Genomic DNA, 26,717 nt, shown 5'->3' on the forward strand with positions numbered 1-26,717 from the left:
TTTTTTAATTCTCCCCACATTTGCATCAACTCTCACCAGATTCTATCATTCACCCACACACTAGGTACAATTTACAGTGGCTAATTCACCTACCAACCCACACATCTTTGGGTTCTGGGAGTAAACCAAAGCAGCAAGAGGAAACATATGTGGTCTCAAGGAGAACGAGCAAACTCCACATGGACAGCACATCAGGTCAGCAGTGAACTCTGGCACTGTGAGGGAATGTCTCTACTAGCTACGTTGTACCATGTCAAAGGGAACAAACCTTCAGAGTGGTGAATGTGGTAGTATTCCAAAAAGTCCTGATTTCAGCTTTGTAGAGGGTGTAAATGCTTGAGGAAATCAGGAAATGAGTCACTCACCACAAAAAATCCAGACCTTGGCTTGCTCTTGTAGGCACAGTATTTATGTGGCTGTTTGATTTCTATTTTTGGTCTTTGATGACTCCAAGATGTATTTGGTAGGAGATTTGGCAACAATGATATCAGAGAGTGTTGATTAGAGATTGTAAGTGAGATGACCATTGTTTGGTACTTGTGAGGTTACAATGTTTCTTGGCATTTATCAGCCCATCAGATCTCACTACATGAAAGTAATTGCAAATTGTGCTGAACAACATCTTTAACAATTCTCCTGCTTCTAATGTAGACAGATGACCATTGATGAAACAACTGAAGATGGCTCACCCAAGAAATGATTTAGACCATAAGGAAAAAGAGGAACAAGAGTAGATCATTTGCTCCCTCAAACCTAATTTGCTATTCAATCAGATCGTGGCTAATCCAACTTTCTTCAGGTCCATTATCCCACCCATCTGCAGAATTCTTGATTCCCTTAGTGATTAAATATCTATCAATCTCAGCTTTGAATGTATTCATAGATACAATCTCCAAGGCTTCCAGGGGCAAGGAATTCCAAAGACTCACAACCCTTTGAGAGAAAAGAAGTCCTTCCTCATCTTGGTCTTAACTGGACACCCTATTCTGAAACTATCCCTCTGGTTTTAGACTTTTCCATGAGGGGAACCATCTTCCCAGCATTTACTGGGTGGCAATATCCCACTGACTCCTTCTGGGCAGTTCATTAACCATCTCCACCTGGGCAGTTCATTAATCAACTCCACCTGGGCAACTCATTAACTAAAGCATCATAAAGCACCAAAGAATCTTAAATGTTTCAAAAGATTGGCCCCCATTCTTTTGAACTCCAATAGGTACAGATCCAAACTGTTTAATCTTGCCTCATGAGACAAACCTGAGATTGTCTTTGTGAACCTTCTCTGATCTGCTTCCTATGATAATACATCTTTCCTTAAATAATGAGACCAAAATTGTACACATTATTCCAGATGTGGTCTCACTAGTGCTTTGTACAATTGTAGTAAGACTTCCCTATTGTTATACTCCAACCCCATTGAAATAAAAGCCAGTATTCCATTAAACCAATTTCCTGCTTTACCTCCATGCTAACTTTGTGTTTCATGTATGGGAACACTCGAGTCCATTTGTGCTGCAGCTTTCTGCAGTCTTTCTCCATTTAAATACTAATCTGTTTTATCATTCTTCTGTCCAAAATGAACACCCTTTCCTATATTTCATCAGACTCCATTCAGCAACTTTTTGCCTGCTCACTTAATTTATCAATACCTCTCTGTAAACTGTTTGTATCCTCCTGATAGCCTTCTTTAGTTCATCTGCAAATATGGTTACAGTACTTTCACTTCCTTCCTCTGAATCATTAATACACATTGTAAACTGTTGTGGTATCAGTATTACTCCCTATGATTATAGATTGCAAATGTGAAAATGACTTTATCCCTAATCACACCTTCCTACTAGTCAGCAAATCCCCTTTCCATGCTATTACCTCCAACACCATGAGCTCTTATTTTGTCACGTAATTTGTGTGACACTTTGCCAATCTAACTATATTACATTGACTGACTGATATTTCCTCAAGGAACTCTAATAAATTTATCAGACATGATTACCCCTTCTTGAAGCAATGCTGATTCAGCTGGATTATGACTTCCTAAATGTTTTGCTATTACCTTCTTCATAGCTGATTCTAACATTTTTCCAATAATAGACCTTGAGCTAAGTTACCCACTTTTTGCCTCCTGTCCTTTTTGAATAAGGGTATCACATTAACAGTTTTCCAATCCTTCAATACCTCTCCAGAGTCTAATGATTTTGGAACGTTACAACAAATGCACCCACTATCTCTGTGGCCACCTCTTTCAGGATTCGAGAATGCAAACCATCAGGTCCACTGGATTCAGCAGCCATTAGTTCTATTAGCTGGTTTAGTACTAATTCCCTAATGTTCTCTAGTATTTTCTCACACCTTTGTTTTCACTCCCTCCCTTCCTGGACTGAGCAAGAACAGGATTTCCCTGATCCTCACCTTTCACCCTACCAGATTCCACATTCAACAGATCATCCTTTGCAATTTCTGCCAGCTTCAACAAGATTCCGCCACCATACACATATCATTATCATATATATAGTAATGCAGCACGGAAACAGGCCCTTCGGCCCAACTTGTCCATGCCAACCAGATGTCCATCTATGCTAGTCCCGTTTGCCCGTATTTGGCCTATATCCCAATGTCATAGAATCTGCAAATGAGAATGCCACCTGTTTACCTATCTAAAGCAGTCATGACCTTGTATACCACTATCAATTCTCCAATTTACCTTCTCTGCTCCAATCGCAATAACCTCAGCTTTTCCAATCTAACCTTTTAGCCAAAAATCACTCTTCCTGCGAACCATTCTGGTCAATATTTTCTGCAACCTCTCTGGAATAGAATGTGGGACTATTACAAGAAAGTAAATCAATAATTATTGTCATTTCTATCTTTACTTTCAGCACAGCTAGTACAACTCACAATATAAATAGCGTTCAACTGGGGAAATGGTTGCAGCTCAACAACTTAAATGGATGCTGATGTTTTCAAACTCTTGTTCCCCTTCCCTCTCCTTCCAGCATTTCAAAGGGATCACTCCCTTTGCAACACCCTCTTTCACTCTTCTGTCCTCACCAGCCACTTCCCATCTTATGGTACTATCTCAATGCAATCAAAGGAGGTGCAACACTTGTCCTTTCACTTCTTCTCTTCCCACCATTCAAGGACTCAAACAGCCTGAAGCAATGATTCATTCTTATTTCCACCAACCGAGTGTAATATATACAGTGTCCACAAGGTGGCCTCTGCTGCATTGGAGAAATCAAGCACAATTCTCCATCCCACTCCAATTCTCACCTATCTGACCTGCACTGTTACAACAGGGCCCCATATAAGCTCGAGGAGCAACCCCTCAGTTTCTATCCAGGCATGTTACAGCCTTCTGGAATCAATATTGAATTCTTCAGCAGCTTGCTCTTTCTTTCGGTCAGAACTAGCCATTTCTGCCATACATCTGTGATTTTGGCTCAGTGTTTCTCTGTCCATTAATCTCACCTGACCCTGCCCACAGCCCTGCTATAAGCGACATATGACACAGGCAAAAAAGTATAATCTGCTTCTAATTGCCACATAAACCCACTTGGTCTCACCCCATCAGAAATATTCCCCTGGTTCTCCCATCCCTCCTCCACCTTCTCTGCAACTTTTTTCCTCTATTTCTCGGTTCTGATGAAGGATCTCAATTCTGAAACCTCATTGCAGTTTCTCTTCTCATGGATGCTCCTGGGCAGCTGAATGTTTTCAGCAACTTCTGATCTTGTTTCAGACTTGCAGCATCTGCAGGGATCCAGCCCCCCCCCCCACCCCCCCCCCCCCCCCCGCGATTTTCACTAGTTCGCCAGTGCCAGTGATGGTATTTCAATCCACCCACATAATTTTTAGCATTAATGGAATGTTTGTTGTATCATCTCCTGTAAAGGCCATCTGTTCAATTCTTCTGCTATTTCCTTGTGTCCTATAACTCATTCTCTAAGGGGCCTATGTTTTCTTTGACCTCTCTCTTCTTTTTCATGCACTTAAAAGCCAACAGAAAAGATTTTATTAAATATTCCTTGCTTGCTTGCTTGGTGGTTTATTGATTAATATTTTTAGTCCTTCTTTGCTGGATTTGGATTTTGTTTCAATTTTTCACCCTTTAGCCACCTTATGTGTTTTCTCCATCAACTTGACTGGCTATGTTACTCTCTCCCACTGCCTTAGAACCTTTTCTCCTCATTGGGATATATTTTTGTTGAGAGTCATGAATTGTCTCCTTACATATCTGTCACTGCTATTTGCCTAGTCCATTTTAGCCAACTCCTTCCTTTGTAATTCCCCTTATTTAAATTTAACACACTTGTATCAGACCTGTTACTTTCTCTCTCTCTCTCTCTCTCTCTCTCTCTCTCTCTCTCTCTCTCTCTCTCTCTCTCCCTCCCTCCCTCCCTCCCTCCCTCCCTCCCTCCCTCCCTCCCTCCCTCTCTCCCTCCCTCCCTCCATCCATCCATCCATCCATCCATCCATCCATCCATCCATCCTAATGCTAACATGAATTTTACTTCCTTGGGGATCTCATCAGACATTATCATATCCACAATAGCCTGTTCTCTGTTTGGCTGAATAATGTGCAGCTCGAGGAAGCTATCCTGAATGTACTCTGTGAATCAATTCTTGTATTACCATTTCCAATATGAATAACCCAATCTTCATGAAGATTAAAATCACCCATGATTAATGGACTATTCTTTTTACACACCCTCCCCTTTACTTCTTGAAGTATACTCTTTCCTACCATGTGGTTACTGTTTGGGGTCCTACAGAGTCATTCAGAGAGTCTTAAGCACCAAAGCAGGCCCCCTGGGCCAACTGGTCCATGCCAACCAAGCTGCCCATCTAAGCCAGTCCCATTTGCCAGCATTTGGCCCATATCCATCCAAACCTTTCCTATCCATGTACCTGTCCAACTGTTATTGTACTTGCCTCAACCACTTCCTCTTTTTTTTAAATTTCCCAAATAGACTTTATTCATAATAAAAAATATATACAAAGGAAGAAACGGTGCAAAAACTTTTACATTCATGGTTGTTACATTCAGTAGTGTAGATTTTTAAAGAAAAAAACCAGAAACAAACATAGCACCATTGCAACTCGCGTAGCTTCCTGTGGTGATACCCCTTTCATTGTTGGAGGGGCATCCCCACCCAACTCTGCCCCTCCATGTGCAGTAGCGGAAGGAGCCTAGACTGTGGTCCTTCCCCACAGAGCCTTAGCATTGACTGCACCGAGCTTTTCAGTGTGTCCCTCAGCACGTACTCCTGCAGCCTGGAATGTCCCAGTCAGCAGCATTCCCTTATGGACATCTCGCTGTGCTGGAAGACCAACAAGTTTCGAGCAGCCCAAAGGGTGTCCTTCACCGAGCTGATGACCTTCCAGCAGCACTTGATGTCTGTCTCGGTGTGTGGCCTCGGGAACAGCCCGTAGATCAGCGAGACCTCTGTCATGCAGCTGCTGGGAATGAACTGGGACACGGACCATTGCATCTGTCTCCACACCCTCTTAGCAAACCCACAGTCTGCAAAGAGGTGGATGACCGTTTCTTCCCCTCTGCAGCCATCCCAAGGGCAGCGTACATTGGGGGTGATATGTCGTCTGTATAGGAAGACTGACAGGGAGCGCCCCTCCTCACCACCAGTCAAGTTTGGTCTTGGTGCCTGTTGATGAGATCTGGTGATGAGGCATTCTGCCAGATGGTTTGGACAGTCTGCTCAGGAAACCACCCCACAGTATCCATGGAGTCCCCGTCCCGCAGTATCTGCAGGATGTTCTGTGCCGACCACTGTCTGATGGACTTGTGGTCAAAGGTGTTTACTTAGAAGTACTCTTCCACAAAGGACATGTAGTGCAGCAACGTCCAGCTGACTGGGACATTGCATGGTAACAGGGCCAGGCCTATCTTCTGCAACACCAGGGATAGGGTAGAACGTCAGTACAGTGACATTGATGCCCACATACTTTGGATCCACGCACCGCCCTAATATAGCCACACACAAAGGTGGTCATCAGGATGAGGGCAACATTTGGTACACTCTTGCCCCCATTCTCTGGGGACTTGTGCACTGTGACCCATCGGACCCACTTCACCTTGGAGCCCCCAGATAAACTGGACGACATCCCAGGTGATTGCTGAGGCAGAGGAGCGAGGAACAGGCCACACCTGTGCCAAGTACAGCAGCCCTGAGAGCATATCACACCTGATAACCAAGTTCTTCCCAGTACTGACAAAGAACGCCGTTTCCACAGACCTAATTTTTGTTTTACCTTCCCAATCTGTTCCAGCCAATTCTTGTTACATGCCTCTCAACCACTTCCTCTGGCAGTTCATTCCGTATACATACTACCCTCTGTGTAAAACGTTGCCCCTTAAGTTCCTATTCAATCTTTCCTCTCTCACCTTAAACCTCTGCCCTCTAGTTCTTGATTCCCCAACACTGGGGAAAAAAAACTGAGTGCATTCACCCTAGTTATGCCCCTCATGATCTTATACACCTCTATAAAATCACCTCTCAGTCTCCTGTGCTCCAAGGAAACACTCCACTTACCACAGTCTTTTCCTTGCAATTTTTACCTCCACCCAAATGGGCTCCAGATCCCTATGCCTAAGTTGTATCTCACAATTATACTTACTTCATTGCTTATGAGCAGAACTATCCTACTATCTTTTTTTCTTGAGTGTCCTTCCAAAATATGAAATATTCCTTAATATTGACTACCAAACTTTGATCTCCTTGTGACTATGTCTATGTAATGCTTATTAGATTGTTCCCATTTATCTTTATCTATGCCGCTATTTCATGGATTTTGTTTTGGATATGACCTGATGTATGGAACTTCAGGATTAGTTCTGAGGCTGGGAATAATTGGGTCTAACAACCAGAACGATATATTTTATGCTGATATGACCTGGGCTACTTCAGTGATTGATTCAACACACAAACTAACTTAATGTTGGCTTCCTGGATTAGTTGTTCCTTTCTCAGGACTCATGTGCACAGAAATGTTGTCATCTTGGCGACGGAATTGGTAACTGACTTCCATATTAGTTGTAAACTTTTGGTAATTAGTCAATACTTTATTTCAAAAATGTGGTAACTCTAACGTGAAATCAAAAGCACAACTTGTTGGCCAGTATAACTTCCTTTGCTTTTTTTCAATATTTGAAGAAAGAACCCATTTATTCCAAACTGAGGTGCTTTAATAATTTAAAACTAAGGCAACTAAACTTTTACATTGGGAAAAAAAAGTCAGAAAGACCACTTTGGTTAATATATTTCTTAAGTTGACATTGTGATTCATCAGTTTAATATTTTGAACAATAATAGTCCATTAGGAAAAACTCTGCCGTTTAATGAGGAATTCAGTTAATATAAGTTTCAAGCGACCAGTGGGCTGTGATAGGGTTAAAACCATTTTTTCCTGTTTGAGAACACGTGGCACAGGTGGAATTAAAACTGTGTCCTGATGAAGGGTCTCGGGCCGAAACGTCGACTGTTGATTTCCCTCCATGGATGCTGCCTGACCTGCTGAGTTCCTCCAGCACTATTTGTGTGTTGCTCCAGATTCCGGCAGCTGCAGAATTTCTTGTGCCTCTTGAACCAAAACTTACCTGGCGCAGAATAAATACCGCAATTGGAGGAAATGACTGGAGATTTGGTGATTGATATTTGCTCACACCCACCCCATACTGTGCACGCACATCCATGGGATTTTAGAGGGGTAAATGAAAAGGGGAACTTATCTCAGCAAGGAAAGCACGGGAAAGCCCGCACATAGTGGAAAAGCTCAGAGGGAGATACCGGGCGGTTTCGTCCCATCAATTTCACCCGAGGGTCGTTGTGCGCCGTCAGGAGACGCTCGGATCTTCCTGGATTGCGCAGTGGCCGACACTCCTATTGGCCGCGCAGCTCCCGGAAGTACCTGCTGCTGTTCCACGTCTGTCAGATTTACCCGGGCTGAGTCAATAGTGACCACCAGGTGAGACTGTATCCACCTGTTAGCTGGGGTGTTTTCTTGCTCTCAGCCTGGGATCACAAGTAAGTGAGAACGGGTCGTCAGACTGGCAAAAGTCAGATCGTCTTTCCTAGAACTTCTGAAATGATTTGTACATAGTTTAAACACTTAAGCCTCTAATCGCTAAACTCTTCTTAAAATAGTGTCCAATTCGAAGAAGTAAAAAGAAAGACACAAATGGAAAATGCAAAGCAATGGAAGTTGCGATGGTGACCAGGTCGTGTGCAATGGCCACTTACAAGAGAATGAGGAAATCCCACTGGCTGCACTGTCTCGGGTGGTTATTTATGCTGGTAAGTGAAACTGAACAGGGATATAAGGCATGCTGACGCCAAGATTACTGTTTACCTAAGTGCGTCTTTGACAAACTGCATCCTGTTCTTTTGCCCCGCACTGTTGGTGACAGTGACATTATTTGAGCGGGACGATTATGCGCTAAGGAAATGTACAAGAGGCGATTTAAACCATTGTGCCTGAAAACATCGCATTTTACTCCCCTGCCGTTTCCCAATATATTTTTTTTTAAATGTTCAAACAGTTTTGGAAAGCTATTTGGGGTTCATATGCTGGTACAGTTCTGGTAGGCGATTCTATCTCATAACGAACCGTTTAAATCAAAGTCATCTCCCCATTCTCTCGTGCTACTTTGTTGACTCTGAAATTATGAGTTAAGTTTCCAATTTATGAGTCAGTTTCCACTGACTTACCTTATTGTGAAACTTCACAGTTATCAGCACTTCAATCTGATCTCCTTTTGGCCTTCTCTGTTGTAAAAAAAAGATTATAGTTCTGTTGCTGTCTCGGAACTAAAGTCTCCTATTCCTGATATAATTTTTATGAATGGCGTTTAAGAGCCTGTGAGACACGTGAATATGCAGGGAATGGATCATGTACAAGCAGAAGAGATCTAGTTTAAATCGGCATCGTGTTCAGCACAGACATCGTGGACGAAGGGCCTGGTCCTGTGCTATACTGTTCTTTGTTCTACCTTCTATCCATGGCTTTCACATTCATCTTGAAGCAAAATGACAGCAAAAATAGTTTCTATGCTCCAGAACTGATTGGAAAATAGTGACGTCTAATGTACTTGCCATTCATAATAAGAAAAAGGCACGCCTGGAGTTGTGAACGCCACCCACTAATTGCTGCATAATTTGGGACAGACATGTTACTCTCACAAATACTGGCTCAACTCCCTGTGAGATATCAAGAACCTTTTGTATTTTCTGTATAAAAATGAATAAATCACACCATACGGAAAATCTAGGCTGGTATTTGATGTCCAAACATTATGGTTTCTGGAGACGTTCAATCTTGAAGACCCAAAATGGGTACAAATGAAACTGAAGAGAAGGTGGAGTCATATCTATCTCTTTGCTTCCTCTGAGGAAGTACCATGGTGACTGAGTTCCTGAGATGTGGGAGAAAGCACATGACCGACTACCTGAGGGGAGAATGGAATTTTGAGTAAAATCCAAAGCTGCCAAATTTTGATTCCTTGTTTTTACCCTGTTGGAAATATTTTAAAATTACAACAGGGAAACAGGCCATTTGGCCCACTTGTGCTCCGTATAAGCAAATATTCCTATAAGAAATTGTGGAGACTGGAAGTCTAATGAGAGCAAAGAACTTAACAATAAATAATATCAATACTGAAAAAATTTATTGAGCATAAAGCTAATACATATCTTGGACCTTGTGATTTGTAAATGATGTAGCCACAGAGTGTATGTATTAACTTTAATCAGCCAGAGTTATCTAGATTCTAAAATGGTCTCTATTATTTGGAAAATATTAATGATAATGCTGCTTTCAATAAAAAAGGGAGAGGGAAAATGGAGAATCAAGGTCAGTTAGCATGTTATTGGTGGTTGGAAGAACACTAGTACTTTTTTATTAACAGCTTGAAAACAGGATACTTGCTGAGGCAGAGCCAACATGGTTTTATGGAAATGGAATTATGTTTAATAATTCAGGGGAGTTTCTCAAAGATGTAACCAGCAGGGTAAGGGGAATCAATACATAGAATTTTTAAAATAGCCAGTCTCAGGAATGGCGATCACAAAACCACCAGAATGTCATAAATTCTATCTGGTTCCCAAATATCCTTTAATTAAGGAAATTCAATATCCTATATCTGACTTCAGACATACAGCAATGTGGCTGGTTCTTACCTGCCCTTTGAAATGGCCTAGAAAGCCAAATAGTCATATCAAAAATGTTACATTGAAATAATAAAAATAAAACCAGATGCATCACCCGACATTGACCTAGTATCCAGTCTAGTCAACCTTGCACAGTCATCTGGGGACTGGTATCTAAATTGGGAGAGCTGTCATAATTGTACTTAAAATGTTGTGGACATCTCTAACCAACCTTGGGTACATCATATCCTGGTGGCAGAATAAGCCTTCAGAGGTAGTGGCACAATAGAATAACAGCAGGAGGGAATCTGCAACATTGACTCCAGAACCCATTACAGTCTCATGGCATCTGCTCAGACACAAACAAGGAAAAATCCTGCTGATTATCACTCTCTCAGCTGCTGAACCAATACTTCTCTACTTTGGAACACACTTGGAAGAAGCCTGAGAGTAGCAAGGTCACAGGATATAGTCTGGGTAGGAAACTTCAATGCCCATCACCAAGAATGTCTTGATAGCAAAAGCACTGACCAATTGGGCAAGGCCTGAAGGACATAGCATCCAAACTAGGTTTACAGCAAATGATGAATGGACTAACACATGGGTAAACAGGTTTGACCTTGTTCCCACCAATCTACTGGCAGCAGTCCCCTTACATTAATGGTAGGAATGACCACTAGATACTCCTCGTGGAGGCAAAGCCCCAACTTTGAAAACACACTTTATTGTATTGTGTGGCATTTTCATCATGTTATATGGGATAGATGCAGAACCAATTCTGGAACTTCATGTTCTGAATATCCCTCATTCCGCCATTACTTTACACCAGTGGATCAATCCTGGTTTAATAAGGAGTGTACAGGGACTTGCTAGCAGTAGCTTAGGAGTACTTGCATGTTAAACAGCAAAAGCGTTATGCAGTGGGCAGAGGTAAGTGATTTTGCAGCTTACCGATCAGATCAAAGTTCTCCAGTCCTGCCATAATCAGTTGTGAGTGGAGGTGGGCAATTAAACAGCTAACTGGAGGAAGAGGCTGCAAGAATATTTCCATTCTCAACTTTGGTAGAAGCCAAGATGTGAGTACCAAAGAAAAGGCTGAAGCATTTGCAACCATCTTCAATCAAAGTACTGGGTGAATGTTCCATCTCCACTTCTTCCTGAAGCTGCCGCCATCACAAAAGCTAATGTTCAGCCAACTCATTTCATATCAGGAAGCAGCTGAAAGCACTAGATGCAGCAAAGAATATGGGACTGGGAAACATTTCTGCTGCAATGCTCCAGAATTAGTTGTGCTTGCAGCCTGTTTGTTACAGAACAATTACAATTTTGTCACCAATCAATCAAATATGGAAAATTGTCCAAAAATGCCCTGTCCAAAAATGCAAGGTCAATTCTCCTCGGCAAATTACTATCGTACTAATCATAAGCAAGGTGAAGGAAGGTTTTCTCAGCAGTGCTAACAAGTGGCACTTACTTACCTATGTCTTGCCAACTGATGCTAGGTTTGTGTTTTGCCATGACAGCTTGCTCCAGATGTCCTTGTAGCCTTGTTCCAGACTTGGATTAAGTGGCATGTACTTATTGTACAAAATGAAAAGTTCAGGATATTGGTGATTGGGAGAATTCAGTGAAGCAGGGAAAAGGAATATTATATTGGTTCTTCAATAAACACAAGGAGTAGCTCAAAAGAGAGAAATGGGCATTGACAGCTAAGAGAGGATGAAGGAGTTAGATTAAAAAACACAAAGAAAGCAAAAGGAGTAATTCAAAAATCGTAGTGCAACACCAAAGGAAGGCAAGGAGATGATTGATTCAGGTCAGCATTAGGGATGGAACTGATTGGTTAGTTGTTGATGGTTTTAAGCTCTACTAATTTCTGAGAGCACCGGATACAGCAAAGATTATGGGACTAGACAATATCCTGGCTGTAGTACCGAAGACCTGCACTCTGGAACTAGCTGTGCCTCTAGCCAAGCTGCTCTAGTACATTTACAACACTGGCATCTACCCAGAAAAGTAGAAAATTGTCTAAATATGTTTTGTTCACCATGAAAAGCAGGATAAATCTAAAGTAGCTATTTGCTTCCCAATCACTAACAACCAATACCCAGTTTGGATTTCACAGGACCACTCAGCTCCAAACTTCATCTCAGCCTTAGCCCAAACATGGACTAAAGAGCAGAATTCCAGATGTGAGGTAAGAGTGGCATTAGAGGAGAAAGTTACCACTGGCTGGAGTCATACTCTGCATTAAGATGGTTATGTTTGTTGGAGGTCAATGGGAGTTCTTTAGGACAGCGGCCTCACCCTAAGCCCCTTTAACTGCTTCATCAATGATCTTCCTCCCATCATAAAGTCAGAAGTGTGTAGTTTCAATGACGATTGCACAATTAGTTCCATTCACAAGTCCTCACAAAATGTAGCAGCAAAACTAGTCAACATTCAGGTAAGGGCTGATAAGTGACAAGTAGCATTCACACCACACAATCTCTAGGTAATGACAATCTCCAGCACCTACCCATGACTTTCAATGGAGGCTATCAAAATCTGGATGGGGTGGGGTCTCCTTTGACCAGAAATCAAACTGGACCAGCCACATAAAAACTGTGGCTGCAAAGCAGTTCAGAGGCAATGTAGCCTGCTGTAAGTGACTCACCTGCTAACTCCCCAAAGCCTTTCCATTATACACAAAGAAATGTGTGATCAGTGCATCTCCAACAACAATAAGGAAGCTCAACACCACTTATGACTAGATGCCCACTAGTTGGTATCCCCATCCCTATTGCCTTAAACTTTAACTTCTTTCACTGCTAACACAGTATGGCTGTAGTTGGTGTCATTTACAAAGTACGCTGCAGTTGCTTCACAAGGCTACTCTGATGGTACCTCCCAAACCCATGACCTCTGCCACCAGGAACTAGTAAATATAGTAGGATTATGGCACCACAATCACCTGCAGGTGGTCCTTATCTCCCCCTCCCACTGAAAGTCATACCTATCCTGACATGAAACTCTATCATTTTTCCTTCACTTTCATTGGATCTAATTGCTGAAACTCCCTGTGCCACAGCACTGAGAGTATCTTTATTGGAAGTCCTGCAGCAATTAATGAAGATGGCTCACCCATAGTCCAGAGTCATGGAGAGATATAACATAGAAGGAGACCTTTGATCCACCTCATCCGAGCTGACCATCAACCACCCATTTTTACACTAATCCTATCTTAACCCATTTTATTCTCCCCACATTCCCATCAACTCCTCCCCAGGTTCTACCTTTCACCTACACACTTGGGGCAATTTACAGAGGCCAATTAACCTACTGTTCTGCATATCCTTGGGATTTGGGAGGAAACCAGAGCAGCTAGAGCAAACCCACGTGATCATAGGGAGAACATGCAAACTCCACACGGATGGGATCTAACCTGGGTTGCTGGAGCTGTGAGGCAGCAGCTTCACTTGCTGCACCACTGTGCTACCCCAGGGCAATTGAAACTGGGCCTTGCCAGCAATTCTCATATTCAATAAATAAAAAATGATTTGGATTTTAAGAGGGCTTTTGAAGAAGTACCACTAAGGTTGTTGGGGCACACAAGGTTGGGGGTCAAGAGATTGGTGGCAGCATATTAGCATCGCTAAGGAATTGGCTGACAGTTAGAAAACAGAGGACATAAATAAAAAGGTAATCTTCAGTTTGATTGAGCTTAACTATTGGAGTACTACAGGAATTGCTCCTTGAGCCTCAGCTGTTTATAATATATATCAATGACAGATTGTATGGCACTGATGATACAAAACTAAATGGGAAAGTAAACAGTGGGAAGGATGCAAGGTGTCTGTGAAGATATATAAACTGGTTGAGTGACTGGACATGCATTATTTAGGAAAATATGAAAATAGCCACCATGGAAGGAAGAATGTAAAAGAATAGGGTATACAAGAATATTTTTTGAAGCTGTGAGATTGGTAAATGTTTGTAATTGGAAGACTTGGGGTCGGTAATTGGAGGACATGGATCAGAGAAAGTAAATGTACCAGAAGTAAAGTGCTATTTAGATTGACAATATATCAAAGGGTTATTGTATAAGGGTCAATGTTGCTACACTTTTATTCAGCTTTGCTGAGGATACACCTAAAGTATTGTGTGCTGTTTTACCTAAAGAAGGACGTACTTGTCTTAGAAGAGATGTGGATTTGCTGGATTGAATGATCCCTGGAGGAGGAAAAAAGAGTTGTCTTGTATTCTCTGGGGTTTAGAATAATGGAATATATAATTTTTTAAGTGGTCTTGGAAAGTATATGTGAGAGGATTTCTTCTCTGTCTGAAAAATCCCGAACCAGGGATCATTGTCTCATTAAATTGCATATACCGGAAGTCTCCAGTTTTGACCCAGAATCTCTGGTATTTTGTGAAGATCACTGGTGTTCTGGGGACGTCCGAGCTATATCTAGGTTAATGTACTTCGAAAGACTACGGACTCCAGAGTCACTTGTGAACCTGGCATTGCAGCTGTTCATCCCCTTGGCCCGTAGCCCTTAGCCTGAAATGTCTTGATATTAGCTATACACTAAAGTTCTCAGATATGGCAAGGGAAATGGCCATTTCTGAAATGAGGAACATTTCCTTCACTCTGAGGTTTTCAAACCTTTAGAGTTTTCTTATCCTGGTGGCTGTAGATTATCAGTTGATGAGTATGTTCAAGCCTAAGAGTGATAAGTTTTTGGGAACCAAGGGAATTCTGGAATATAGGAATAGAATGGATAAGAGAAATTAATATAGAAGTGCAGCACCGTATGGCCTACTCCTGCTCTAATCATGTGCTTAGCATGTTTATGCATCCTGTTTTCATATCCTGTTCAACTTGTTCTGCCTTAGCCACTAAATCAGATGTGAATTCCATTGCCTTACAACTCTGTGTGTATGGGAGTTTTACATGTCTTCTGCTCATAAACTCTTAGATTAAATCCAACTAATTTTAGAAAAGCCCCCCCCCCCCCCCAAATGTCACAAATAAACAGATGGATTACAATGCAATGTAAATACAAAAATAATTTTTGTCATTTATATTCTGACCATTATGGGGCATGAGTATCTCTGGCATCCAGGTTTGTTGACCCTTGGGGATGGAAGTGAAATTGAAATTTAAAGTTTGGTCTCCTACTCCAATCATTTTCCGAGTAATAAACTAGATTTGCTCAGTCAGTAGACAGGAGAACAATGCAATTTATCAAAAGATATGTTGTCCTGTTTTTCAGCCCCATAGTTCTGCTGAAGCTACTCATAAGTACCACAGGTGAACTTTTTGGTGTTGGAAACTTTTAGCTTCAGCAGTTCAGTAGAAACTTGGCAAGTCAATGGTCTGTTGTCTACTCAATCGTAATCTACTGCACATATCTTGAGGCTATTAAAATGGCAAACAGAATGAAAATTTACAATTATTGCATGTATAAATAATTTCTATTCTATTCTGTGATTGTTAAATTTTGGATTTTATGTATAGAAAAGCAACAACGTCAGGATTATCATTGCAAGTTTTATTCTCAGATTTTATTAGTGTTGTGTGAATTACCCTTTCATAATTCGAAAGGGCATTTTTGTTAACGAATTATGAGGTACTTAAAAGATCTAAAACTATTAACATTAAAATATTAAACATCATGACAACGACAATGGTGATCTAATAGAAATTTGATTTTTGTATATTTCTTTAGGTACCAGTGCCTACATACTGTGCAGAAACAACACAAACTACATCTGTTTTGAAACTCTCAGAAGATAGTACAGTCAAAGATTTCATTCGATTCATTAATGCAACTGACATGGTGGTGGCCAAGTATAAACTTTCTATTCAATATTTATGTTCTGAACCTAGTACTGTTGGTGTTGAGGTGATAGTTTCAACTGATGTCAAAATTGGAGTCACCATTTACAAGAAAAAATGGAAATGTAAGAAACATCTTGATACCTCCAGCAATCGGACTCTGTGGGTGAAATTTCCAAGCATCATGTTATACAGACCTGACTATTTCATTAGACAATCTGTTGCTGTTAGCAGTGTAATATTACGAGCCTGGATTATAAATACCAATTTGGGAGCTCACGAGAATCATAAGGCAACTTTTTATGAACAAGCTCTGGTTAGAACCTACAAATTGCTGAAGACATTCAGTCCTTTTGAAAGGCCTTACAAAGATCATAAACATTGCCTTCGGTGGGACACAGAGAAGATACAAACAATAAAAGAAAAGCATATACCACAGTGCTTGCTTGAAAATGGTAAACTTACTTAACTGAAGGATACATTTCAGCAGAGAAGTAAACCATTCGTTTCATTCGTGATTACAGTGCTGTTCATTCCAAGTAAAAACTCTGATCCTATTTCTTTTCTCTTTTCCCCCTATACCTTTTAAATGTCCCCCGTCAAGTGTTTGGAGAAATCTTTCTAGAAATATTTCTTTATGAAAAGTCACTTTTGTTAGTAGTGATGAATTAGTACCTGAAAGTTCAATGTAATCAAAGTGATTTTTAAAAAATTACTCCATTAACACAATCAAAGTACAACATGTTCTCAATATTTCAATGAAGTCGTGTTCTTGTTGTCCACATGTCTACTTTGCCTCTCAGTTTTGCATAATCTAGTTAGGAAACTGATGTATGAAGTAGGCGTTCATGAATTTTCATTTCATCACATTGATGATTGTACTCCCTGGTTTGGCATCAAATGATTTAACAAGTCATCTGCCACTGATTTAGATTCTGCCAGATTAGTTTCTTTAAGATGTAGATGAAAAATTTGTTCTTTTCTTACTAATAGTTACAGTTTCTTTTATGAAATTAATATTTTTATTAAGACAATTATTTTGCACCTGTCAAATGTTGCTTTGGGACATTATTCCATTGGAAGTATCCCAAGGTTTCAACTTTCATTAGCTTCAGTGTGCTGATTGAATATCAGTCAATATCTCTCTGCACAGCTGTCCTATAAATTTAACCCCTTGAATGCTATGTTTAGCTTATAAGTATCTGCTGTGTATCATTTGATAATCTACTTGGCTAAAAGATACACTTTAGCATAGAAATCAGGGTGAACACCTCAATGCAGTCCTGTGCAAGTGGGGCAGTGTCAGAAGTGCCATCTTTTGGATGAGATGGTGAACTAACATCCCAGTCACCCTCTTATCTGGATGCAAATCTCCTTGTGGTACCAATATGGAAGAAGGGCTGGGGAGTTATCACCAGTACCCCGAACATCAGTTATACTTTCCTTTCCCTGCCTGACCCATCCCATCCCCCACCAGCTACCTACCATCTGCAAAATAATGTCAAGGAAATTTAATACGCATTATTGTTCATGTGAGCTAGCTGCACACAAATTAGCTGTTGCTTCCTACCTTTGCACTTAACTTCAAAAAGCACTTCATTGGCAGTAAATGCCTTTGGGATGACCAGAGGCTGTGAAGAAAATTATGGAAATACAAGTCTCTTTTTAAGGTAACTGTTCTCTAATGCCGGCTTTTTCCTCTGTTAGCACTGGTGCCTTCAGATGTTGAAGCTCCTTCAGCCTATCCATCTCTTTATCTCTCTGTTTACCTTTAAAATGCTTCTTACTATGATCCCTTTCCTCCTATCCCTCAATGTGGCTCACAGGAAAATTCTGTTTGATAATGGTTCTTCAAAGCCACCTTTTGATTTTTGCTACATAAGAGATGCTATATAAATACACTATTGTTATTGTTATAAATGTTGAGACTTGGACGTATGTTCATTGGGTACAGTAGTATAGTGATTATTTAGACACCTGAGACAAATATTTCAAATTTCACCATAGCAGGAAGGGAGTTTAAATTCAGTTAGTTAAATAACTTTTGAATAGAAATCTAGTGTTAGTGAACCATTTATGAAACTACCAGATTGTTATTAAAGACCATGAGAGAATAAATCTGCTGCCCTAATCTGATCAGGCCTGTTAGTGACTTAAGACCCTTTGCGATGTGATTAACTCATCCTATACTTTGAAAAACCAATTTGGTTGCAACAAACTGCAGTTGCAAAGTATGATAAATGCAAAACTGGATGTAAGAACAACTATGATCTTGTTGAATGGCAAAGCAAGCACAAGGGGCTTGTAGGTCTACTGCTATTTTTTATGTTCTTGATATCTGGGGTCGACATTGATACTGAATTTGACAAAAACAAAGGCACGCTCAGAATAGTCAACCCTGCAAACTCTTCCAAGTTAACATGCTTAGAAATGCCAGCAGTGAAAGAATTATCCATGGAATTATTCCAGTAGCAGCTTGACATAGTCAGAATCAGAACTTTCACCCAGCATCCCAGATTCTCCTATTACTACCCCAGGTTTATCCTGTCCTATAACCAGTACAGTGCTGGCCATAGAGCCTGGGGAAATGGTCTTGTTCTGAACATTCATTTCACGCCTTTGTGAAGTCCCTTGGCCTCAGAACATTCACAGATGTACAGCTGATTACCACTAATTCTTTCCCTTGACTGATAAATCAGTACTTCTCCATGAAAGTATCATCTACTGCATTTGGTGCTCCAAGTGTGGCCTCCTGTACATTGGTGAGACCAAACACAGACTAGGTGACCGTTTCGCAGAACACCTGCGCTCTGTCCGTAACTGCGATCTGCACAGCATCTGCAGTCCTTTGTTTCTCCAGTATTTCTCTGTGTTGAAAGTCACTCAAAAACAAAATAGACGCCAACAAGGAACAGAATGCACTCTGGGTGGGGATCTAAATGTCATTCTTATTGATAGCACCACTACTGACCAAGCAGATCAAATCCTAAAGGATACAGCTGCTTGAAAAGGTCTACAGCTGGCAGCAGCAGAACTAACACAAGGGAAAAATCTACTTGACATTCCTTACCCATACTAGCAGGATTAATTACTGCAGAATCCTTGTGGAGGTTAATGCTCAATATTTTGAGGTGACCCTCCATTGCCTGTTGTGACACTATCACTGTGCCCCACCCACAGTGCATTCTGTTCCTTGTTGGCATCTATTTTGCTTTTGAGTGATTTTCAACACAGAGAAATACTGGAGAAACAAAGGACTGCAGATGCTGTGCAGATCGCAGTTACAGACAGAGCGCAGGTGTTCTGCGAAACGGTTACTATCAATGTGGTAGACTCAAATCAGATCAAGTAACTCAAATCTGGGCACTCATGAGGCATGCAGTCCATAGCAGCAGAAGAATTATAAAAAATTGTAAGCTCAACACCTCATTCTACAATGAAGAGAGGTGGAGGATGCCAGTGGCAACACCAGGTCATCCTAAAAATGAAGCGCCAATCTTGTGAGCTACAACACAGAACTATTGGTGCTCAGTAGCATGGAAGTAGCACATTATAGACAGAACTAATCAGTCCCACAACAAACAGATCAGATCAAAACTCTGCAGTAATGTTACATCCAGTTATGAATTAGTTATGGACAGTTAAACAACTAACAAGGAAGAGGAGGAGGCTCCTCTGTAGGATGGCAGAATCCAGCTCATGAGTGCAAAAGATAAGACTAAAGTAGTTGTTCCAATCTTCAGCAAGAAGGGTTGATTGAATGATCCAACTCAGCCTACTCCCAGGGATCTCACCTTCACTGAATCAGTCTTCAACAGATTTGACTTGATCCAGAACATATAGACCAAAAAGTAATTTAGTTCAAAGAAAACCATTTATAATTCTTGCTGTTTAGCTTTGAAATGAACTAATACCAATTAATAACAATAAACCTTGTCAGCAGCCATTGGCTGAATAAAGAATAAAGCAAAAATAGTTCGTACATGGTTTGTAGTTTATTTATCTAATGAGGTAAAAAGGTTTGCAGAGAGAATTAGTGTAACATCTGCTAAGACCCTTTTCCATTGCTTTTGAGCAGATTAATGATTCACATCTGTTTGAGTAAATTATGAAACAAGTTGGACAACAATTAGTTCTATCTTATTTAAAAGTATGGTCTAGAACAATATTGTACTATTTTACTTTTAAATTGCTTGCATGTGCCTTCTAAATATTATGTTTCACCATATGAATTAGATGAGATAAATAGCTAAATAGGAACCTGAATTCATATAGCAAGCTTAGTATGGTAAAATATCCCACAAGAGTGTTATCAAACAAAAGGAGATATTACAACAGATAGGTAGGTTTTAAGAAGATTTTTGGGTTGCAAAGAAAGGTGAAGGGACCCCAGAGCTTAGTGTCTTGGTGACTGTAGGCCTGACATCCAATGGTGAGCCAATTAAATATGAGGATGACCAACAGACCAAAATTCGAGGGTAGCTCTGAAAATTTTAAAACAGAGCCTTTTAACTGGAAATGGGTTAATTTGTTCAGAATATTTTGTAAATGTGGTCTCTATTGCAAAACAAGCTCTTAAGGCAAATATTTGATTTTCTGCTAAGTACCACCAAATCATCATCAGATTCAATTTTAGGTTAGGTTTTTTTCACTCAGACTTACAATAAAATCCTATTTAATAATAGATAACAGGGCCTTGAATAGCTTTACATAGATTTATTAACTTTTTTTTCTTTTCCTTAGATGTTGTGGAGCTACTTTCTTTTCCATTTGCATCAACAGGCTTGAGTGATGGAATAACAAAAAGACTAAAAAAATTTAATAACCTAGAAATGGAAATGACTGGTAAACAACTTATCAATAATCCAAGGTATGGCCAGCAACCGCAAATATTCCAATTTATGTGCACATTACAAATAGTCATTGTTGGGAAGAGTTTGTAGTTGATACTTCAGATATCATGACTACCTACAGAAGAGTTAAATAATTATTCTAATTAGTCCCTCCTAATTTAAATTTAGGCAAAGCAGAAAGGGTACACAACAATGAGTGTTTTTAAAGAAGCAGGTAACATGCCAAACATATGAAAATATACATAGTAAGCTGCTTGTGATGTTATTTTGTAGATTAGTCTATCATTCTCTGTTACTTATAGCATTTTCATGTTATTTAATCAGATTATTTCTTCAAAAATGTCTGATAGGTTCATTGTATCAATCTGGATTTATGTACTCCACACATGCAAACAGCATCTTTGTGGGATCTTCCATCAGGTCAATGAAAATCAGAAGTATGGCACCCCATTGCTGTTTCTTACAACAAATGGTAAGCTTCTGTGAGATTCTGAAGTTGCCAAATGTATTTAACCAAAGCCATCAAGACAAGATTTGGAGATTTCAATTTTCTCATTGCTGAGCAGATGATTTGGTCAATGGAGGAAAAGGGGGTTTGAAGTTCAAGGTATTAGACCTGTCACAGAATTTATGGTCTACTGAGCAGCAGTGCCCTCTGCTCTCTTACATGCTTCTGAGGCTTGGATTACCTCCTTGTAGACATCTCAAGGCACAAGGAAAGTACCATCGTTGATGTCTCCACAAAATCCTCCAAATTCACTGCAGGGACCTGTGAACCACCATCAGTGTTCTTCCCTAGGTCAACATACCCCATATTGCCATGTTGGGCATGTCTCATTGTTTGCACACCCAACGCCTGATTCCTGAAACAGACACTCTAATCCGATCTCTGTTGTAGGAAGAGGTTACCAGGCAGACACAGGAAATGTTACAAGCATGTGCTCCAACCTTATTTGGTTAGAGCACATACTTGTAACATTTCCTCTGTCCACCTGGCAACCCACCAACTTCTGGCGATGTCTGGTTCCATTCAAAGTGGAGAAGGAGCACTTGGGATGCTATTGAGAACCTTGAGGTCATGCATCAGGAGCACAGAGAGGCCCTATGCAAGTGGCAGAAGGAGTGCAATTTCTCATAAACTACCACTGCCCATTGTGCCAATCTCTATCTTGCCCAAACTAAGGATGAGTCTATTGTTCCCACACTGGACTCATTAGCCATTTCAGAACCCAAAAAACTGAAGTGGAATGAAGTCACACTTGATCCCTAGGGATTGTCTAAGAAGAAGACCGGAGAAGTAGTTTTAAGCCATTGTACCATTTGGCTTGAGGCAGATAGAAATCGAAGAAGTAAAAGATGTTTTGGAAAAGGTTACAGGGGTGGTGGCCAGCTGTAAAAGGACAGAGAAATTGGATGGCCTACCATGGCTTCTATGCTTTAGACACCTTTTTTGATTTTATGCAGCATGGTTTTACTGCTGAAGAAACAAATTGAAACAGGCGAACAGAAAGCCAAATGGGCAGGGAGTCGATAGCATGAAGCACTTGAGGGCAGTGTAGGAAGATGAGATTGATGATGAAGTGATTTGAGGGGATGCAATGGTTGGTAGTAGTTTTTTTATGAATTGTGGTGGTGGCAACAGGTTTCAAATATGGGAGAGCAAACTGTGAGGAAAGTGAAAGAGTGATGATATTGCTGAGGACTGCAATGAGCATAGGTAATGAATTCAGGTTGAGGATGTGAAGTGCTCATTTGAACTGGGAGAAATCATGGGAGTGGGTGATGGAAGGAAATTAATCTAATCCAGAGGGAGAAAATCTAACAGGAACCAAGAAAAGATGTTATAGAATAATACACCATAGAAGGAAGTCTTTCAGTTTATTGTGATTATACCGGCTGTTGAAAGAGCAACTCAATTGTTCTCCCAACCTTGCACCTTCCCCAAAGTCTTTCAAATCTTACCCTTCAAACCTTATTCTTCAGGTATTTATGAAATTCAATTTTGAAAGATATTAGTGAATTTATCTCTGCTAAGCTTTCAGATGGTGTATTTCAGATCATCAAAAGTAGTTTTACAGTCTTCTTTGTTGTTTCTGTTTGTTTAGGTTATTACAGTGTGTGTTACCTCATTAAATTGGTAAATTGGTTTATTATTGTCACATGTACCGAGATACAGTGGAAAAACTTGTCTTGCATATCGTCCATACAGATCATTTCATTACAACAGTGCATTGAGGTAGTACAAGGGAAAACGATAACAGAATGCAGTTTGAAGTGCTACAGATACAGAGAAAGTGCAATGCAGGTACACAATGAGGTGCAAGGCCATAACGAGGTAGATTATGAGATCAAGAGTATATTTTATTGTCCTAGGGGACTGTTCAATGGTCTTACAACAGCGGTATAGAAGTGGTCCTTGAGCCTGGTGGTATGTGCTTTCAGGCTTTTGTATCTTCTGCCTGATGGGAGAGGGGAGATGAGAGAATGTCTGGGGTGGTTGGGATCTTTGATAATGCTGGCTGCTTTACTGAGAAGCGTAGACAAAGCCAAACCTTCTGCAATAGCTGAACCCTTCTGTTCCCTCAAATGATCCCATCATCAATGTTCTCTTCCTACATTACCCACAAGTACCACCCAACTCTGCCACCCAATTCCCTTCCTATGTTGCTCTTTGTTCACCTATTTCGGTTTGTCACAATAAATAGAGATTAAAAACAGAAAATGCTGGAAACACTCAGTGGTCAGGCAGCATCTTTGGAAAGAGAAACAGATTTAACCTTTCATGTCAAAGACTCTTCCTTCATCAGGTTCATTTCACTCACAATAAAGGGACTCCTGGTCTGAGTAAGTTAGGTGATACTGAGAAGGTCAGTATACCACAGTCTACATAATGTTTAAGCTCCACTTGTCTAACACAGTAATTGTGCTATTGCAATTTTCTTCAGGTAATATTCACTTTCAGGTGGCATTGTCCACTGGAAAATATGTTGCAGGAATATCAAAATTCAGACTGGCATTGAGGCGATGGTGTCGACTGGATTTCATCATGCAAGGCAAACAAGTAATTCATGCTTTTTATTAAATGGTTCCTGCTGTTCTTTAAACATAATTTTTATCCTTCAAATGAAAAATATGTTTCCCATTTTTTCCACTGGAGTAAATAACATTTCATCTCAATAAAACAGCTGATTATGCTATTTTAATAAATTATCAACTCAGCAACTAATTCTATGTGAAAATGTTGATGCTTAACAATATGTAATTAGACTTTTGCTTGTTCAACATATTTTGTAGATGACTTTGACAGTCAGCTATGGAGAAAAACTACTAGCCAGAGAAGATGCATTTTACACGTAAGTTAATTTAAATATGTAGCTAAGAAGTACTTATTTTAATACTTAATACTTAATAATTTTAATACTTAATTTACTGAACCTTTGATTTCCTAAGATAGATAAGATATCTTTATTAGTCACATGTACATTGAAACACACAGTGAAATGCATCTTTTGCATAGAATGTTCTGGGGGCAGCCCGCAAGTGTCGCCACGCTTCTGGCGCCAACATAGCATGCCCACAACTTCCTAACTTGTACTTCTTTGGAATGTGGGAGGAAACCGGAGCACCCAGAGGAAACCCACGCAGACACGGGGAGAATGTACAAACTCCTTAGACAGCGGCCAGAATTGAACCCAGGTTTCTGGCGCTGGAATAGCGTTACACTAACCGCTACACTACCAAGTATTTCTGTGATAACATAAGCAATGCAAAGGTATGATTCAACGCTATTTGATTTTGTACCTGGAACCTATATATTATGGTTCATTGGTAGTTACTTCACTTTTGAATCAGAGCTTTGAGGGTTCCCATAGAGACATCAGCACATAACTTTCTACTTACATTGCTGCAGTCCTTCTGCTGATGACATTGCCACAGTGGTGTTTGATAGGGGATTCAATGATTTTGACCCTGTGGCAGTGAAACAGTGAGAAATCTGTCCAAGTCAGGATGGTGCATGATTTGAAGCAAAACTTGGAGATGATGCAACTCTCATGAAACTGCTGCTCTTGGCCATCTTATTGTTAGAGGGTGGAAGGGATGAAAATATTGAAATGACATTGAAGAGGTGCTGCAAGTCATTGAGCAATTTGCTAAAAATACATATACATTGCCAATTTTATTCATAAACAATTGCTAAGTAAGTCAGGGTTCAATAGTTTTGAACGTGATGAGGCAAGCATATTATTCTTAGGATGAAGAAGGTGATTATGGACATAAATGCTTTTCTTGCCTCATATCTGCCAATGTACTCCTCACCTCACAGGTAGGTCTATTATCATCTAATTAATGGAGGTTGATTATTTCAATTACTGAAGATGTGAAGATGGTAAGAGATGAACTGGATGGAACTGGGTCCTTTTCTTAACCTATAAATTCTATGACAAAGGAGAGAAACATGATTAGGGATTAATCTCCTTTACTCTTCCATTGCAAGTAGACTTAAACAGTAATTAATTGAGTGAACTTGTGTTCAATAATTCTTATGAACATAGCAGCTTTATGATGCATTTGGCAAACATAGTGTCAATTGCAGAAATATTTTAATCCCTTTGTATGCAGAATGATGCAAGACTTTATTAGCCTTTAAATCCTATCCTTTCCCAGCTTTCCTGGAGATGTTCACCACAATGTTTCAGCTGGATACTTTGTACTTGGAGGCAGCCACCACATACGGAGTTTTGAGGGATTCCTTGGTCCTGTGAAAATTTACCGGGTCATAGATCAAAAAGGAAGAAAGGTAAAGAGGTCAGGTTCTGTGAACGTGCATAGACTCACAAGAATTGTGCTCTTTCATTTATCTCCACTGTAAAAATAGTTCATTCACTATCACTTGATTCCGTGGTGAATAGTTAGACGTTGGACAGGTTTACAACTAAACTCACTGAAATTAGAAAACAATTTCAGTTGCATTGTTCAAGGCCTGTACAAAGGCTCTGAAACCGTCCTTTATGTTTGTAATAGACTTGTTCAAATTTAGCAATTAATACAACAACTCCTAGTCTTTATGGATGGTTAGATACATAGAGGTATAGGCTCCTGAATCTAAAAGTACTTCTCTGTGGTTAACACATGCAATTAAGTCTTGTATATATCAGTGTATGTATGTATATGTCAATGTACGTATAAGTCTTGTATATAAGTCTTCAGTTTTCTGACATTTATAAATTATATACAATTGAAAAGCTAGGAAAGAACTACTAGGAAGATTTACTAGGAAAGAACTTTAATAATGATTATAAAAACTGGCAAAATGTTGGTGTTGTTATTCCACTAAAGGATAAATTCCTGGCAGCATGGCTGTTCCTTTCTGTCCAAAATGATAATGTGTTTAATATTTGAGAAGATGACATTCATTCATTATCATATTTCTCCTGGGTAGTCTATAACCCGATGGCATGAATATTGAGTTCTCCAATTTCGGGTAACCTGCTACCCCTCTGTTCTTTTCTCTCTCTCCAACTGGTCTAACCAGTTCCTCCTACACACACCACCACCCCCTGCCCCCAGCCCCCTGTTACCCTGTTTCTTTTTGCTCTTCCACCTACTCCACCCGCCCACTACCCACATATGCCTTTCACTTAGGCCCTCCCCCTCCCCACCTCCACCCGCTGTTCCCATCTGCCCACCCCACTCCCTCATTTGGTTCCAAGCTCCACCTTCCTTTCCTGTCAGATTCCATCATCTGCAGCCCTTTGTTGCCTCCGCCCATCACCTCCCAGCCTCTGTCACTATTTCCACCCTTCCCTCCTCCATCTGCCAATCACCCCTCCTCACCAGGATGCGCCGATCGCTTTCCAGCTCTTGTCCTACTCTTTCCCC

The 26,717-nt window shown here is 40.4% G+C and overlaps 1 protein-coding gene across 2 annotated transcripts in view; it reads left to right on the plus strand.

Moving 5' to 3' along the window:
• The first annotated feature begins 7,909 nt into the window (after positions 1–7,909).
• The window catches only part of LOC127567453 (protein sel-1 homolog 3-like), a 74,058-nt gene continuing 55,250 nt past the window's right edge, over positions 7,910–26,717 (plus strand). Inside the window, exons 1-8 of one of the 2 annotated variants that reach the window (XM_052010374.1) lie at positions 7,910–8,042; positions 8,163–8,312; positions 15,875–16,439; positions 20,728–20,854; positions 21,188–21,309; positions 23,783–23,898; positions 24,132–24,190; positions 25,503–25,635. In XM_052010374.1, the coding sequence (XP_051866334.1) occupies positions 8,214–8,312; positions 15,875–16,439; positions 20,728–20,854; positions 21,188–21,309; positions 23,783–23,898; positions 24,132–24,190; positions 25,503–25,635 (1,221 nt within the window). In that variant the 5' untranslated portion in view covers positions 7,910–8,042; positions 8,163–8,213. Of the gene's footprint in view, positions 8,043–8,162; positions 8,313–15,874; positions 16,440–20,727; positions 20,855–21,187; positions 21,310–23,782; positions 23,899–24,131; positions 24,191–25,502; positions 25,636–26,717 lie in introns of those variants that run through there. The other variant, XM_052010375.1, reaches the window with a different exon arrangement.

This window comes from Pristis pectinata, chromosome 2 (assembly GCF_009764475.1).
Source record: "Pristis pectinata isolate sPriPec2 chromosome 2, sPriPec2.1.pri, whole genome shotgun sequence".
NCBI classification, from domain to species: Eukaryota; Metazoa; Chordata; class Chondrichthyes; order Rhinopristiformes; family Pristidae; genus Pristis; species Pristis pectinata.